This window comes from Manacus candei, unplaced genomic scaffold, assembly GCF_025592945.1.
Source record: "Manacus candei isolate 608988 ecotype Guabito, Panama unplaced genomic scaffold, ASM2559294v1 h1tg000048l, whole genome shotgun sequence".
Classification (NCBI taxonomy): Eukaryota; Metazoa; Chordata; class Aves; order Passeriformes; family Pipridae; genus Manacus; species Manacus candei.
In genome coordinates this window covers 14,138,340-14,155,236 of record NW_026138096.1, presented here as the reverse complement: position 1 = coordinate 14,155,236, position 16,897 = coordinate 14,138,340, and the positions used below count along the sequence as shown (strand labels likewise).

Here is a 16,897-nt window from a genome sequence, read left to right as displayed (position 1 = left end):
TGCAAGCAGCACATCTCCCCCAAAAACCCCGGCAGCAAACCTGCCCCTCCACCAAATAAATATTCATTTTAAGGCAGGGGAGGGAAGGGCATTAGTGACAGTCTCAAGTGGATCCGAGGGAACTCCAGGAGGGATCAGCCCCAAACAAAGCAGGGGAACAAAAGCAGGAAGCACAAAGCAAACATCGCTATTGCTCCGGCGTTTTTGGGCGCCTCAGCGAGTATTTCATTCAAAGCCCCGCACAAAAGCAAATTATCAGCTCTGTTCTCCGCCGTAAAATTGATTATCACATTTTCCAGCCCCCGCTTCCAAGTGGCTGCAGCGGTTCCAGGGGCAGATGCGAGCACGTGGCCCTGCAAGAACAAAGTACTGGCATAAAACCCGCTGTGCTCCTTCCCGGGGTGAATTCCAGCCTGGAGCGGCTCCCTGCTCCCCCCCAAAACCACTTCACCTACACAATCACGTCACTCTCAACCCCATCTCCTGCTTTTTTTTTTGCTCTGTCTTCTCCCTGGGCTTTAGAAGATGTGATTTAAGAGCTCCTACTCGCTGAGAATATCTTGAGTGCAGGGGGGAAAAAAAAAAAAGCGAAGCTCTCCCGGATCAAGGAGCTAATTCCAAGTGCTGCACTTGGAACTTCGAATTGGGAAAAAAACAAACAAACAAAAAAAAAAAAAACTTCTTCAAGGGAACTGTTTAAGAAAAGAGCACCCAAGGGTATCCTGAATTAATGCAATGAGACAACAGCTTGGTCAGCAGCAGCATTATCTCAATATATTGAGGATTTTCAGCATGGATTTCACAGACAGGAAGCTCAGGCTTTGCAATTTGATTGCTCACAAAAGCTGCAGTGGAAGAAGCCAGGTAGAGTCGAGTCCATCCCATGCATTCTGAATATTATTTAGCTTTATCAGGACGTGATAAAAGCACTGCTGGTCCTATTATTTTGTTTTTAATTAAAAAAACAAAGCAAGTTTTTTCTATGAAAACAGTGCTGGCTCCAGGAGTTTGTTGGTGTTTCAACAGAGGCTGTTCATGTTAAATGTCAATTGATGAAGATGGTAACGAACACCTGGTTGGACATGGGATTATTTTAGTAGTTTCCCAGACAAACTGTGGCTGCCCCTGGATCCCTGGAAGTGTCCAAGGCCAGGTTGGAGCAACCTGGGCTAGTGGAAGGTGTCCCAGCCCAGGGCAGGGGGTGGAACCAGGTGATCTTTACTGTCCCTTCCAAACCAAACCAGCCCATGATTCTATGATTATTTTGGATCAATAATGAAAGTAGCAATTAGGAAATAATGGAAAGATGCAGAGCAGTGTCAGACAACTGCCAAGGAAGGTTATTCCCTGAGAGGTGTTCCCTGATATCCAGACATTTAACCAGATTTAGAGAAGTGAGGCAGGAACGTTGATGCTGCGGATCAGGGGGTGTTTGTAGGTCCCTGGAACTGGCAGAGGAATGTCATCCTCTCCCTGCTCCATTCCAGGAGGTCCCAACATTCAGCATGAAGACAGGAGCAGGACAGGGCTTATTCCTGGTCAATAATTCCAACAACTCAAGCTCCAGCAGGGAATGTGTTGGATGTGTGTGAAGCAGAGGCGACGGGGAGGATCCAGCGGGAGCTGCTTTGTCTCACTGCTCTGGATTTTCCACTGCTGAATCCTTGGATAAAGCAGACTGAAAATAAGCAGGGAGCCTATTGCAAACATTAACAAAACCTCCCCAACTCAAATATTTATGTTGGTCCTTCGGTGTGAAGTAGAAAAGTGCAAAACATCTCAGATATTTCCAAAACATGGAATTATTTCACAGGTGAATTTCTGTTGTTAAAGCAGCCCTTGTAAAATATCAGACTGTCCAATAAAGCCAGCAAAAGGAACAATAAACCAGCAAGAATTCAGATTAAATATTAGCCATGGGTTTCTCTCACAAGGAACAGACCATTTAAATAAATTCATGGAATGGTTTCTGTTGGAAGGGGCCTTTAAGATCACCCAGTTCATACCCCCTGCCATGGGCAGGGACACCTTCCACTATCCCAGATTGCTCCAAGTCCCAGAATATGTAATATTTATATATTATTAACATGTATGGACAGACAGAAATATACACAATGAATACATAAAGATATCCACATCCACCTCCTAACAAAATTATAAACCCACAGTTGGAAATAATGCCTCCAGGAACTAAATAAAAGCACAGAAATGCTCTTTTTTCCCCCCCCCCAGTGTATTCATTAAAATTGATTATGTTTAAGTATTTCCTACTTGAATAGCTTATTCTCTTATTACCAGGGCACAGTGTTTGAGTGAGCCCTTCCAGCAGCAGCATGGAAGAGGAAATCATTTTAAAGCACAATAATACCCTAATGAAAAGGGAGCAACAGAATGGGGATCAGGCACAAATGCTGCCCCCAAATCTAATTTGAGCACTTAAACTGATTTGATTCAAATCTCCAGCATCCTTGGATCTCTGGAGCAGCTCCCTGACTTTTCCCAAAGCTTTGAACTGCCTCAGGTGGCTTTTTAAAGACAATGGGTCTGGATAATAAGCTTTTCACCAAAAGCTGCCATTTATTTAACAATGGGAACTGTCACAGCTCTTTTCCTGGGAACTGTCATAGTTCTTTTCCAGCTCCCAACTCTCTCAGGTTGCGATTTACCCAAATCTAGAGATCCAATTCCTCTTCCCCGGAATATTCCTTGGCCAAGGACACACCAACTCCTTCATAATGTTCAATCAGCAACACATAACTGCTCCCATTAAATTAATAAAAAGGGAGTTAAAGGATACACCCCAATCTTTTTTTGCTTTCTCTGTCAGGCCGGTTGGTTAAGCCCTGCTTGAGTATTTTCCATCTCCCACCTCCAGAAAAGTAAGTATGACCAGGAAAGGAGAACCAAGTGCCTCCACACACAAAATCCAGATTCCTGGAATCATCTGCCATGATTCATTAGTCAGCCAAAATAATATTTTCAGCTGCAGTCAAGCATCAAACTGCCCATCCCTGACCCTACAGGCACAATCCACAGTGACTGTTCCAGTAGTCAGTCGTTATCCTGAATTCCTTAATCCAATCCTTTACCATCTCGGGACAAGAAATCCGTGTGAACCAGAGGTCATTTCTCACCCTGTGCTTTACCTCCCTTGGCAGATGAGCAGCTGAGGGAGCTGGGGGGGCTCAGCCTGGAGAAAAGGAGGCTCAGGGGGGACCTTCTGGCTCTGCAACTCCCTGACAGGAGGGGGGAGCCAGGGGGGGTCGGGCTCTGCTCCCAGGGAACAAGGGACAGGAGGAGAGGGAACGGCCTCCAGCTGTGCCAGGGGAGGCTTAGGTTGGACAACAGGGAAAATTTCCTCCTGGAAAGGGTTGTCCAGCCCTGGCACAGCTGCTCAGGGCAGGGGTGGAGTCCCCATCCCTGGAGGGATTTCAAATCCCTGTGGATGTGGCACTTGGGGACACGGGTCAGTGGTGGAGAATGGTTGGACTGGATGACCTTAGAGAGTTCCCAACCTTAATTCCATGTGTTAATGAGGCAGCAGGCTGACAGGACTCAGTTTAGGCAGGACTAGAGGCTGTCTCTGAGCTGCACACAGAGCCTGGAGGAGCCCATTCTCTGAGCCTGCAGCACCTTTGTGATTGCACACCCAGCGCTGCCAACTGAGCTCCAGAGTCTGGAGCTCCCACCCCTCCAAACATTACCCAAGGATGCTGCTGCAGCTCTGGGACTGGGGGATCTCTCATCCCTCCCAGCAGCAGCTCCTCTCCTGCCCAGCTCACACAGCCCAGCCCAGGAGGTTTGCACAGAAACAGAAAACACCAGCACATCAGGCACGGGCCCTGTTTTCTACTTCAGCTTCTGTCACCACGAGATCTTTATCTCTGAACAGCTCAAGCCGCTGGTTCCACACCTTAAAAACGCTGAAGGTCACCTGAAGCCCTTCCCAAGTCAACCTTCTCCACCCCCAAGAGCACCACAGATGGCTGGTGTGTTATTTATACCTCCAACCACAGTCTAAATAAACAGATTTCCCAGGGAAAAAGGGAATTGGAATATGATCAGACTGCAACTCGTTGCCCCAACATTCATCCCTCGCTGCCAACCCGGAAGATGGGAGGAATTAACAGGTTAATGAGGCACAAGTCGTGTCTTTACAGCCCCAGTGTTCGATGTAAATAAAAGCAGTGGAGGCAATAAATACAGTTATCACATACCTCGAGATAAGACGGGGTGATTATCGTGCCAAACTTAATTACATCCACCACACTTAGGAAATAATTTTCACCTGCCCCTTCCACTTCCCAGCTGTACCTTCCAGCACCTCATGACACGTCAGGTCCTTTAAAGCCAAGCCCTTGACAGCCATAAACCAAAAAAAAAAAATAAATAAAATAAAAATATACCTCCTGCAGGGCCGTTTCTGACAGGAGACAGAGCAAACTCGAGGCATGTGGAAGGTGGCACGTGACTGCAAAGCTCTAAACGCTGCTAAAAGCACTCGCTTGGGGCTCAAAGTTTAAAAACATTACTGGGAATTTCAACTCCTTCATAAAGAAATAAACAGGCAAATAAACCACCTCGAGAGAGAAAAAGATTCGTTGTATTTTTGAACATATTCGTTCAAGCAAACTTTTAGGCTGGGATTGTACGTGAGAAAGAAACAAGAAGCTTTATGAAAACGGGCAAGAGGATAAAAAATTGAGGTTGTATTAGCAGTGGATACATAACAATTCTTTTTTTATGTGGCATCGTTCAGCAAAGGAGCCTCTGCTTTTACTTAAATCCAGTCCCCCTTAAATGACCAACATCCTAAAGCTCTGCAGGAAAGTAACAGGTAAGTGGCTATTTCATAGAACTCAACTAGAGGGAAATTCTTCTCATGAGAGTGGCAAAAAGACCTTAAAAAGGCAGCTTTGGACTTGCCTGGCCTGGAATCGCTTCTATAAAAACCCCTTTTAAATTGGCTGCATCACACTCCCATCTACAGACTGTCAAAAAAACCCAAATAAATAATAAAAGTCTTTTTCCTCTGCGAGTTCAGCTCACACAGACAGCTCCCCTTCTCCCAGATCCACAGGGAGCATCATCCAAGGGTGCTTAGTACTCTCAGCAGCTCCCTGAGAAAGTAATCGCTGCCCAGGATAATCATCCTTTCCTCAATTCCTTCTTTTCCAGGAATCAGCCATGCCCAGGGAATTCACACACACACACAGTGCCTCTGTCACTGCCACAGCTGATGGATCCAAGGCAGGTAACCATCTTACACAAACCCTGCCCACAACACACAATCCAGGCTGCATTCCCAGCCTATTCCCAGGAAGATTTCCATTTTCTCACCCTATGGGATAGACTTCGGACACACAACCCCACTGAGTGTCCCAACACCACCAGAACTGGCCCTGGCACTGCAGCAATGAACTTTCCAGCATCAGACAGCCCAAAAATCACCTCTGTGCTGTGCAGGCACCCCTCATTCCCACAGGCACCCCTCAGGTTTCCATCCTGCTTCCCAGCACCCTCCTTTAGCCTTTTTCCTCCAACCAAAATGCCCCTGCAGTGGTAGAACCCTCCCACCACCCTCTGTCCCACTCCACCTCTTGCCCAGCCTTGTCCCCCCACAAACCCAGAAGCTTCCTTCCACCAGGCTGTCTCTCCCCAAGAGCCAGCAGCATTCCTGCTCCAAAAGCTGAGCCTCCCAAACTCCAGATACTCCCTTTAGGATGCTGCTTCTCCTCCCTGCACACACCTCTCCTGCACCTCACCTTTAACCAGCACCTGCTTATCTGCCAAGAGGAGCTTCTTTACCCCCCCCCAAACCCTCCTGTTGGCCCCACCCAGCCCTAATAGCGGCTCACAGCCCTTCCCCTCCAAACCTGATCCACATTAATCTCCACATTGGTCCTTCTCCTGTGCCTGTCCCAGCCCAGGAACTGCCCTCACATCCACACTGTCCTCCAGCCACAGCACTGGCTCCTCACTGCTCCCACCTCCATCCACGTCCATGCAACCACCCACCATCCTTAGCCCACCACTCAAACAGCCCCAAAATGTCCCCCTCCCCACACCCCCCATTATCCCTTTCTCTCCAGACCTACAACAACTTAAACCCAACATTTTCCAGGCTCAGCAATCCCTCACACCCAGATCCCACTGACCCAGCGTCCTACCCCAACATCCCTGCTCTTACACAGCTTCTGAGACTGACAACTGACCCTCAGTGACCCCCCCTTTCACCAACACCCAAAACTGGGTCCCCTCAGAGCTGCCTCTGGGGTACAAACACCCCGTACCCACCAACCAGGGCACCCAACACCCACATCCCATCGCTCCCAGACCTCCCCCACACAGCCCCAACCACCCTGTGGACCCCCAAACCTGACCTTCCACCCTGTCACCCATCACACTCATGCTCTTGTCACTCTGTGTCCCCTCACAGCCACATCCCCCAGACCTCCCTCCCTGCACCCAAATCCCTGCTGTGCCCCCGCTCGGCTCCTGCCCAGCCCTTTGCACCCACATCCCCCTGGATCAGCCCCTCACACTCACCCCTGCACTGCCCTGGGGCTCAACCAGGGTCACCCCAGTGCCTGCTGTCCCCTCAACACGCTCCTACCCTGTCCCAACACCTGCACCTTTATTGTCACCTGGGCCAGCCCTCTTGTCTCTGTCACCTGGATCTGCCCCTTGCCCTCGTTGTCACCTGGATCTGTCCCTTGCCCTCGTTGTCACCTGGATCTGTCCCTTGCCCTCGTTGTCACCTGGATCTGCCCCTTGCCCTCATTGTCACCTGGATCTGCCCCTCACTTTTACTGACACCTCCATCTGCCTCTCACCTTCATCATCACCTGGACCTGCTCCTCACCTTTACTGTCACCTGGTCTTGCCCCTCCCCCTTATTGTCACCTGGTCCTGCCCCTCACCTTTATTGTCACCTGGTCCTGCCCCTCACCTTTATTGTCACCTGGTCCTGCCCCTCACTCTTACTGTCACCTAGATCTGCCCTTCACCTTTACTGTCACCTGGTCGTACCCCTCACCCTTACTCTGTCCTGGTCATGCCCCTCACACCCACGACCCCACTGCCTCCACACTCACCCCTGGACCTCGTGTCGCCTCCCACCCTTTTAGAGCCCCTAAACCCACTTCTCCCACGTATTTCCCCCAAGTGTCCTCCTGGGCAGCCTGACCTGGTGCCATGAGGCTGCTGCTGTCCCCTTGATTGCCCCCTGCCCTGTCCCTCACCCTCAGCCCCGGTGTGGCTCCTGCGCACTCCCCTCCATACCCCAAACCAGCCCCTCACTCTGGTACCCCAAACCAGGCCCTCACCCCAAGTCAGCCCCTCACCCTGATACCCCGAATCAGTCTCTCACCCCCATATTCCAAACAAACCCTTCATCCCCATACCCCAAACCAGCCCTTACCCCTGTACCCTTAACCAGCTCTCCTGTACCCCAAACCAAACTCTCACACCAAACCAGGCCCTCATCCCCGTACCCCAAACCAATCCCATACCCCAAACCAACCGAGACCCCAAACCAATCCCATACCCCAAACCAACCATGACCCCAAACCAACTGTGACCCAAACCAATCCTATACCCCAAACCAACTGTGACCCCAAACCAATCCCATACCCCAAACCAACTGTGACCCCAAACCAATCCCATACCCCAAACCAACTGTGACCCCAAACCAATCCCATACCCCAAACCAACTGTGACCCCAAACCAATCTCTTACCCCCAGATCCCAAACCAAACCCATACCCTAAACCAGTCCTGACCATAAACCAGTTCCAACCCCAAACCAACCCCATACCCCAAACCAACACAGTATCCCAAACCAGCCCCAGTCCCAAAACAATCCATCACCCCTGCACCCCAAACCAACCCTGATTCCAAACCAACCCAGACCCCAAACCAACCCAGACCCCAAACCAACCCCTGTACCGCAAACCAAACCTGCACCCCAAACCAACCCAGACCTCAAAACAACTCCTTTACCCCAAAACCAACCCCTTTACCCAAAACCAACCCAGACCCCAAAACAACCCCTTTACCCCAAACCAACCTAGACCCCAAAACAACCCCTTTATCCCAAAACAACCTAGACCCCAAAACAACCCCTATACCCCAGAGCAACCCCTTTACCCCAGAGCAACCCCTATACCCCAAACCAACCCCTATACCCCAGACCAGCCCCGCACCCCAGACCAGCCCCTCGCCCCCCTCCCCATCACCCCACCCCTTACGGGGCCACCCCCACGCCCGCCCCACTCGCCGCGGGCTCTCACCTGAACCTCCCCCCGCAGTGCTGGCACTGGTCGCCCACCCATCCCGGCTGGCACTCGCACTGCCCGGTGCCGGGCTGGCACCGCCCGCCGTTGGCGCACGGCTTGTCGCATTCCTTGGCCACCGCCACCGCCGCCTCCTCGCCGCCGGCGGCGGCCGCGGCGGGGCCCAGCAGGAGCAGCAGCAGCAGCGCCAGCAGCGGCCGCGGCGGCGGTGCCGGCGAACTCCCGCCCCGCCGGCCCGGGGCCCGCCGCGCCATCTGCCCGGGGGGCGCGGGGCGGGCGGGGGGCGGCGGCGCTGCGCGGACCATCGGCCGCCGCGGGGCCTCCGCCGCTCCCGCTACGGTGGCCGCGAGTGGGGGGGGGGGGGGACGGGGACGGGGAAACGGGAGAGGGGGAGGGAACGGGAGGGGCGGGATCCCTGACGTCAGGCGGGGAGGCGGAGGGAAGCGGGGCGGGATGGCGGAGCCGCCGGGCACGGCCCGTGTGTGAGCGCTGCGAGGAGCCGGCGCTCGGGTCGTGCTGGCGGACTGCATTTCTCACGGGTTGATTCCCCGGACGGCGGAATGGCGTTGTTTTTATGCCGGGAAATCTGTGGCGTTTTAAACCGAACCGCTGTGAAGTTCAAACCCCTCGACTTAACATGAGTTAAATGTTGAGAGGTGAGAGAGCGGCAGCGGGCGCAGGGACAGCCCGAGCGCTGCCCCCGGGTAGAGGAGGGGGGCACAGAATGATCCCAGTGGGCAGGAACACCAGCATGGAGTCACTGAGGTGGGAAAAGAGCTCTGAGATCATCCAGTCCAACCTGTGTCCGATCCCACCTTGTCCCCCAGCCCAGAGCACTCAGTGACACCTCCAGGGCTGGGGACTCCAAACCTCCCTGGGCAGCCCCTGCCAAGGCCTGACCACCCTTTCAGAGAAGAAATTCCTTCTGATGTCCAACCTGAGCCTCCCCTGGCACAGCTGGAGGCTGTTCCCTCTCCTCCTGTCCCTTGTTCCCTGGCAGCAGAGCCTGACCCCCCCCCTGGCTCCCCCCTCCTGTCAGGGGGTTGCAGAGCCAGAAGGTCCCCCCTGAGCCTCCTTTTCTCCAGGCTGAGCCCCTCCAACTCCCTCAGCTGCTCCTGCTGCTCCAGACCCTTCCCCAGCTCCGTTCCCTTCCCTGCTCCAGCCCCTCCATGTCTCTCCTGTCTGAGGGTCCCAGAGCTGCCCCCAGGGCTGGAGGTGCCTCAGCAGTGCCAGCACAGGGTGACAGTCACTGCCCTGGGATGGAGCAGCCCCGTGCTGGGCTCCACTGTCCCACATGGAGCTCAGAGACCCCACTATATATGGGATGGGCCCAAAAAGGCCCCTCAGAGGTGGGATTGTGTCCCCTCCACCCCTGGAATGCCCCCCAGCCACCCCACACCCAGCCCGTGAGGGTGGCCTGAGGCGTGGGGAGGCCTCCCAGGCTGGATGGGGCTCTGAGCAACCTGGGAGGAAAACTAGGGAGAAATTCCTGCCTATGAGGGTGATGAGGCCCTGGCACAGGTTGCCCAGAGAAGCTGTGGCTGCCCCTGGATCCCTGGAAATGTCCAAGGCCAGGTTGGAACAACCTGGGAGAGTGGAAGGTGTCCCTGCCCATGGCAGGGGATGGAACGAAATGATCTTTCAGGTCCCTTCCAACCCAAACCAGTCTGTCATTTTATTATTTAACTGTGTAAGCAACAAAAATAGGATCTGCAAAAAGATGCCCTCCTACTCTGGAAAACAAGCTAATGCTCTCCAACAGCTAGGCCTTAACTTGCAACAGCAAAGGACTGGACGGATGAGGAAGAAATAAAGCACTTAAACCTCCTCCTCTTATGAGTTTTTAGGCAAAGCAGCAGACTCTGCTGTACATGCAGCAAGGATGCCCTTTGTGACAGGAAGGGTGGAGCAGAAGCAGAGATGCTGTGTGAAAATTTCAGACCTTTCATTTTTAGCAGAATGAAAAAGGAGTGAGAAAGTTGACAGTGGTTGGAGTTCTTGGGTAAATGTTGCTTTTGGTCTGCCTCCATTAATCTGATTATATCTGGATTTGCTCATGTAGTTGATGCCATGTTTCAAACGTGGAAATACGTCAGCAACTGAGAATTATTTTTTTAAGAAAGGCAAAAAAAGATACTATTCTTATTTTTCCCTATAAAAAGGGGACCAGGGTCTAAGTACAGCAGTGCAAAGACAGTCTAGGTACAGCTGTTGTGAAAATAGCCAACTCATCATGTTTAACTAGTTCACTTGTACTTAGAAAGCCAATTATTATTTCCTGTGTGAGCTGAGGGAGGTTCTCAGTGGGAGCCTTGGTGATTTCCAGCTGGGGTAATGAAGGGTGTTGAGCAGATAGGAAAGAAAACAGTCTAAAGAGTGGTTTGTGTCTTGTCAGTCAAGTATCTCTCCAACAAAACCTTTGCTCAGATATTTTGCCTTTTCTGCTTGAGGCCTCAAGAAGGAGGATGAAATCCTGGGCTTAGTTTAAAACTGCAGGGCTGGGCTGGCCTGGTATCCAAAGGAGTTACAAGCCCAAAAAAAGGTGTGAGAGATGACAAACAGGTTACAAATTCCTTCTAGGCTATCCAGAGAGGGAGGCACAGAGAGGGTATTTCTGCACACATCTGTATTCCTGGGACACAAACAACTGCCAGCATGCCCTGAATGTGTGGAGTCAGATTCCAAGCACTGCCACGATCCAAGGTGCTGCCAGAGAAGCCAGTCTGGCTCTGGGAGCCACCCAGCCCAGGACACAGCCAGGGAGTGATGTTGGTGTCTGGATTGTCACTGTGTCAGTGTGGTTGGGTGCCCCCCAAAGGTGCTCCTACTCCCTCCTCAGCTGGGCAGGGAGAGAAAATACAATAAAAGGCTTGTGGGTCGAGCTCAGGGCAGGGAGGGCTCACTCACTGATTTCTGTCGCGGGCAAAACAGATTCCATTTGAAGAAAACAGTTTAATTTATTACCAATCAACTCAAAGTAGGTCAATGGGAAATAAATCCAAATCTTAAAACACCTTCCCTCCATCCTTTCCCTTCTTTCTGGGCTCAACTCCCCTCCTGATTTTCTCTGCTCCCTCCCTGGAAGTGGTGCAGTGGGACGGGGAATGGGGGCTGTGCTCAGTCCATCACACGTGGTCTCTGCTGCTCCTTCCTCCTCTGGGCAAGGATTCCTCACACTCTTCCTGTGGGAGACAGTCCAGGAACAGGCTGCTCCAGTGAGAGTCCTCTACTGGGTCACAGGTCCTACCAGCAACCTGCTCCAGAGTGGCTCCTCTCTCTGTGGGCCCACAGGTCCTGCCAGGATCCTGCTCCAGGCTGGGCTTCCCATGGGGCCACAGCCTCCTTTGGGCATCCCCCTGCTCCAGTGTGGAGTCCTCCAGGAGCTGCAAGGGAATCTCAGCTCTGGTGCCTGGAGCACCTCCTTCCCTTCCTTCTGCACTGGCCTGGGGGTCTGCAGGGTTTTCCTCTCACATGTTCTCACTCCTCTCTCCAGCAGCTGTCCTGCAGGGCTTTTTTCCCCTTAAATACGTTATCCCAGAGGCTCCACCACCATTTATGATGGGCTTGGCCTTGCCCAGCAGCAGATCCATCTTGGAGCAAGCTGGCATTGGCTCCACAGACAGGGGGGAAGCTTCCAGAAGCTTCTCACAGCAGCCACCCCCTGTACCAAAACCTTGTCACCCAAACCCAGCACAGTCACAGAGGTGCTGCCAGCACGAGGTGCTCCCACCAACTGATGCCAGAGGGTTCCCACCAGTGGAAACGTCCCTGGCACAGCTCCAGCACCACATGGATTGGTCAGATACCACCAGCTCAGGGCTGGGTTTGGCATCTGCCCTCAGATATCACCCCCATCCTCTGCTTTGTCCCTCCCCACATCTGTTGGGGTTCACTTGCAGTTATCAGCAGTAACAATACTCATATTTTCCCAGCATCTCCTCCCCCCTCTCTTGCCAGACACAGCTCACTGTTGCACAAGAGGTGGGAAGGGAAGACACTGGTTAAGTGTGAAAATAAATGAAAATAAACGTGGAGCAATTGCTCCCATCCTGGATATCAGTTTTGGTGTCAGGCTTGGCAAACTGCTTCTGTGCTCAGCAATTTATGTGGGGGTTTTTTTCCAGCTATGTGGAAAAAGCACAAGATGCCATCTCTCCTTAGATCTCTCCCCACCATTTTTCTGATTGTAGTTCCTTAAAAATCATAAAATCATGGAATGGTTTGGGTTGGAAGGGACCTTAAAGATCATCCAGTTCCACCCTTTGCCATGGGCAGGGACACCTTCCACTATCCAGGTTGCTCCAAGCCCTGTCCAGCATGGCCTTGAACACTCCCAGGGATGGAGCAGCCACAGCTTCTCTGGGCAACCTGGAAAATTGGGAATTCAAAAGGGCATCAAAAGGTTTTCTACCAAATAACTAAAATTATTAGATTTATGCAGGGGTTGATGGTTAGTTTTTACCAAGCAACTTTAACTCCCTTAAATGAAGAGTTAAGGAGGATCATCCAGCAGATGAGAGCAGACCAGGGAGAGAGAGTTCTGAGAACACAGCCCAGCTAACAGAGGGTTCACCAGCTGCCCGTGGCCAATCTCAAATACCTGGGAGAAGAGTAACATCCCTGAGTGTTGCACAAGAGAAGAAATCCTTCCCTGACCTTGTTAGTGATCACACTGTGCCCTGGCGCTGTCTGCATCAAATATTAACTGTGGGAGGTCATTATTGTTAAATTAACTTTAATCTGTCCAATTTTAACATGCAAAAAATGTTCCAAAATGCTGCTTTTTTTTTTTATTTTTTCCCCTATTATTAGCAGGCAACTTTCTGATGTGAAATACAGTTTGGAAGGGGAGGAGTGAGGTATGCCCAGAGTGCTGGCTGGGCTATTTTTATCTCAGAAAACAAAAATATTTCATAATAGACATACGAGGATGATTAAAACACTCTTTCCTGGCAACAGGCACAGCAGGACAATGGTGTTTTCACAACCACACAGAGGGAGGGGATTGCACTGAGGGTATCACAGCTAAAAATATACCATCATCAGAGCAGCTCTTCAGTGACTGATCTCTGCTCTCCGTGAGCACTGACAGGACACAGGGAACGGCTGGAGCTGTGTCAGGGCAGGGTTAGGCTGGATATTAGGAAAAGGTTCTGTTCCCAGAGGGTGGTTGGGCACTGCCCAGGCTCCCCAGGGAATGGTCACAGCCCCAAGGCTGCCAGAGCTCCAGGAGGGTTTGGACAACGCTCTCAGGGACAGGGTGGGATCATTGGGGTGTCTATGCAGGGACTGGATGATCCTGGTGGGTCCCTTCCAGCTCAGGATACTCTATCCCACGATATTTTATGACCCTCATGCAGGATATGAAATAAATAACTGATTCCACGGGCGTTTCCTCGGACACTGATTTTAGACCACCCCACAGTGAGGAGGTACCAGCAGCACTGAGTTTGCCTGGAGTGAGGAGCCACACTCACCTCTGTCCTCTCTTGCTGCCAATCCTTTATGGCCCCATCTGTTTGTTCCATGTGCAGCTGAATCCATATTTACTCAGCACATATTTGCTCAGTATAGAAGCCAAGTGACTCCCCACTTCCTATGGCCAATGACAGGAGAGCCGGAGATGCTAATTAATGAATTGGCCTCTGGGGTGAAATTATGTCCTCGTTAAGAAGACTCCCATTGATATTAATAAGGTCAGAACATCATTGCTGGTGGCTGAGTCACTGCTGAGCTGGATATCACGGATGTGTAAACAGTGGAGCTGCCCTGGGAAGCTGGTTCTGTGGTCTGTTTATCAAAATGGATCAAGTCATGGTGATATCTGGGGGCAAAAATCACATGGAGCCATAACCATAATGCTGCACTGTACAGGCTTTTCTCCTTCCATGGAGATGAGCTCACAGGAGCCCTGAACTCCAGAAATAACTCCCCTCCCAAGGGCCTGGGATCAGCTCTTTCCAATTAGCTCATAACCCAGCATCAACAGTTTTTCTGTTCCTCACCCGGCCTGCTCTTTCCACCCATTGCAACCTCTGCCCACATGCCCAAATCCTCAGCATCTTCCAGCCCAGTCCCTTCTGTTGAAGGTCCTTCCAGCTGCCCTGTGTGTGTCCAGATGACACAGGCCAGGCTGGCTCCAGCAGCTCCCTGTCCAGAGCACCTTCCTTGCTCTACCAGCAGCAGGAGAAGGACACTCTGCCATCCAGCACTGACATGTCATCCCTCGCACCCCAACAGGAATTCCTCACCTTCCCAGGCTGACAAAAACAGCAAGAAATTCCTGCTATCATGTAGCACTAAAGCTTTTCTCAGTAAATGCAACTCATTAAATGCCCAAGTAACTGAGACGACTCAAAACAAACTCCGGTTTTCCCCAGAGCTCTTCTTCCCTTGGTGCTTCACCTCTGCAGCACCAGCGAAGTCTGAGCTGCACCAGGGGCGTGCCCAGGCCAAAATATCTTCACTGGAGATGCTCATTTGCTGCCTGGGGAGGTGTGTGGGCCAACCCTATGTTTAACAGCTGCCATGTGGCCTTATTGTAGAGTCACAGAATGGTTTGGGTTGGAAGGGAACTCAATCCAGTTCCACCCCCTACCATGGACAGGGACACCTTCCACTAGCCCAGGTTGCTCCAACCTGGCCTTGGACACTTCCAGGGATCCAGGAGCAGCCACAGCTTCTCTGACCAACCTGGGACAGGGCCTCCCCACCCTCCCAGCCAGCAATTCCTTCCCAATATCCCATCTATCCCTGCCCTCTGGCAATGGGAAGCCATTCCCCCTTGTTCTGTCCTTTCATCCTTTGTCCCTCTCCAGTTCTCCTGGAACCCTTTTAGGCACTGGAAGGTGCTCTCAGGTCTCCTCAGAGCCTTCTCTTCTCCAGGCTGAACAACCCTGACTCTTCCTTCAGAACACTCTCTGGGTCATTTGAAGGGCTTGTTTAATATTTGTTTTCCTCCCCAGACTTCCTGCAAACAACTCACCCTTGTTTTGTTTCGGTTTCCTTGATCCTGTCCCAGCCCTCACATTGGCACAAGTCTTACCTGTGCCAACCAGGAGCTCCTTCCCCAGCTGGCACCAGCGTCACAACAGCAGGACTAAGCACAGAAACCCTCTGTTATCAACCCACCCACCTGAAAATCCTGCTGTGAGCATGTTTGACACACACATCCAGTCATTAAGGACATTCAGGTATAAATTTGGAGTTTGCTAAAGTCTAGTTTGATCTCTCTTTTTTTTCCTTTATTTAGATGGGGACGTAATGACCAAAGGTCCTCCTAAATGTGCTTAATAAGGGAAGAAATATAATAACTAAAGTGCTGCCAGGAACAAAGGTCTGAGAGATTCGCAGGCACGATAATGATGAGTAGCTGGAAAATACCTGCAGCTGCACAGCTGCTTTGGAGTGTTAGGATAGGGGAAAATTAGTAATTAAAACTTTGTTGAAGCACAGAAATCAGGAGAGAAAATGAAAAATCTGACACCCTTCCAAAGCTGTGGTGGACGTGGTGGTTTGTGAGTCGGTGACAACCTCACCTGGGTTTGGGTCATGTCACCTGTGCAGAGCCCTGCAACTACTAAAGTTGGGACTTTGCATTTCTGTCTAATTAAAAATAAACACTATTTCAGAGAACCATAGGATGGTTTGGGTTGGAAGGGACCTTAAAGATCATCTGTGTGATTCTGTAGCACCACAGAGGCATCTGGATCCACGCAGGTTCAGCAAAAAGCATCTCAGTGGCCGAGTTGCCCGCGGTGTATCTGCTCTGCTTCTGGTTTTCTTGCAGATTTTCTGTTTTCAGGTCGTGTCTTAGAAAGAGCTTTATGAAAAGATGTGCCCATTTATCTCCATCTGATTTCAGGGGGAAGATGTGCAGGCTCTGAAGAGCAGCATCTCGATGGCCTCAAGTTGGGTAACTACGAAATCAAAGTGTCTGTTTTGGGAAAACGTTGATTTGTATAAAGCAGGGACTAAGGTAGGGCCAAACCTGCAAATTGTGGCTCCCAGCCCCGAGCCATAATCTCTGAAAAGCCACTCCTCCAAAGTCCTGGCATATTTTGAGATAACCTCCAGCTTCATAAGAAAAATCAAAGCGTTGTATAAAGAATAAGGAGGGGAAAGGGAGAAGAAAAGTCAAAAGAAAGTAACTTGTGGTGGGAATGGAAAAATCACTTCATGAGACAGATATTTTTTTAAAACTACAACAGGCTGGTAAATTTGCTGCAGGAAAGAAAGCTACACTTTCAAACTGTGATATTTATGAAAAGAAAGGTTTTGTTTGGGAGCAAATCTTGTGCGTAGCCCAATTGTCCTGTTCCAGCCTGGCTCAGGAAGGAGTGTGTGATGAATACATCAAGCACAGAGCAAAGTAATTGAAAGATCATTGACCAACAATAGCAAGTTTAGATGAAGTCTAGGCAGAGCTTGGATGCTGCAGAAACAGCCCCGGCCTCCCTCCTTCCTCCCGACACGGAGCGAGAGGATAACGAGAGGCATTCAGAGAGTGTGACCCTCCCCTCAGACATTCAGCTGAGGGAAGGGGCTGAAAAGAGAGGAGCTGCTGGCATTATCCAGGGTATTCTTGGGAGGAATAAAGGG

The 16,897-nt window shown here is 51.2% G+C and overlaps 1 protein-coding gene and 1 long non-coding RNA gene across 3 annotated transcripts in view; one reads left to right on the top strand and one right to left on the bottom strand.

The window, feature by feature from the left end:
- Positions 1-8,841, bottom strand: part of ATRN (attractin) — a 165,046-nt gene extending 156,205 nt beyond the window's left edge. For both annotated transcript variants that reach the window (XR_007906419.1, XM_051798158.1), the window contains exon 1: positions 8,294-8,841. Coding sequence is in view for 1 of the 2 variants with exons in the window: in XM_051798158.1 (XP_051654118.1) it covers positions 8,294-8,826 (533 nt within the window). In the remaining variant the exon portion in view is untranslated. The remainder of the gene's footprint in view (positions 1-8,293) is intronic.
- LOC127475992 (uncharacterized) lies at positions 8,768-16,523 on the top strand. The gene is made up of 3 exons (XR_007906448.1): positions 8,768-8,952; positions 15,262-15,489; positions 16,161-16,523. It is a non-coding gene; the product is annotated as an uncharacterized LOC127475992 (long non-coding RNA).
- The last annotated feature ends 374 nt before the right edge of the window (positions 16,524-16,897 follow it).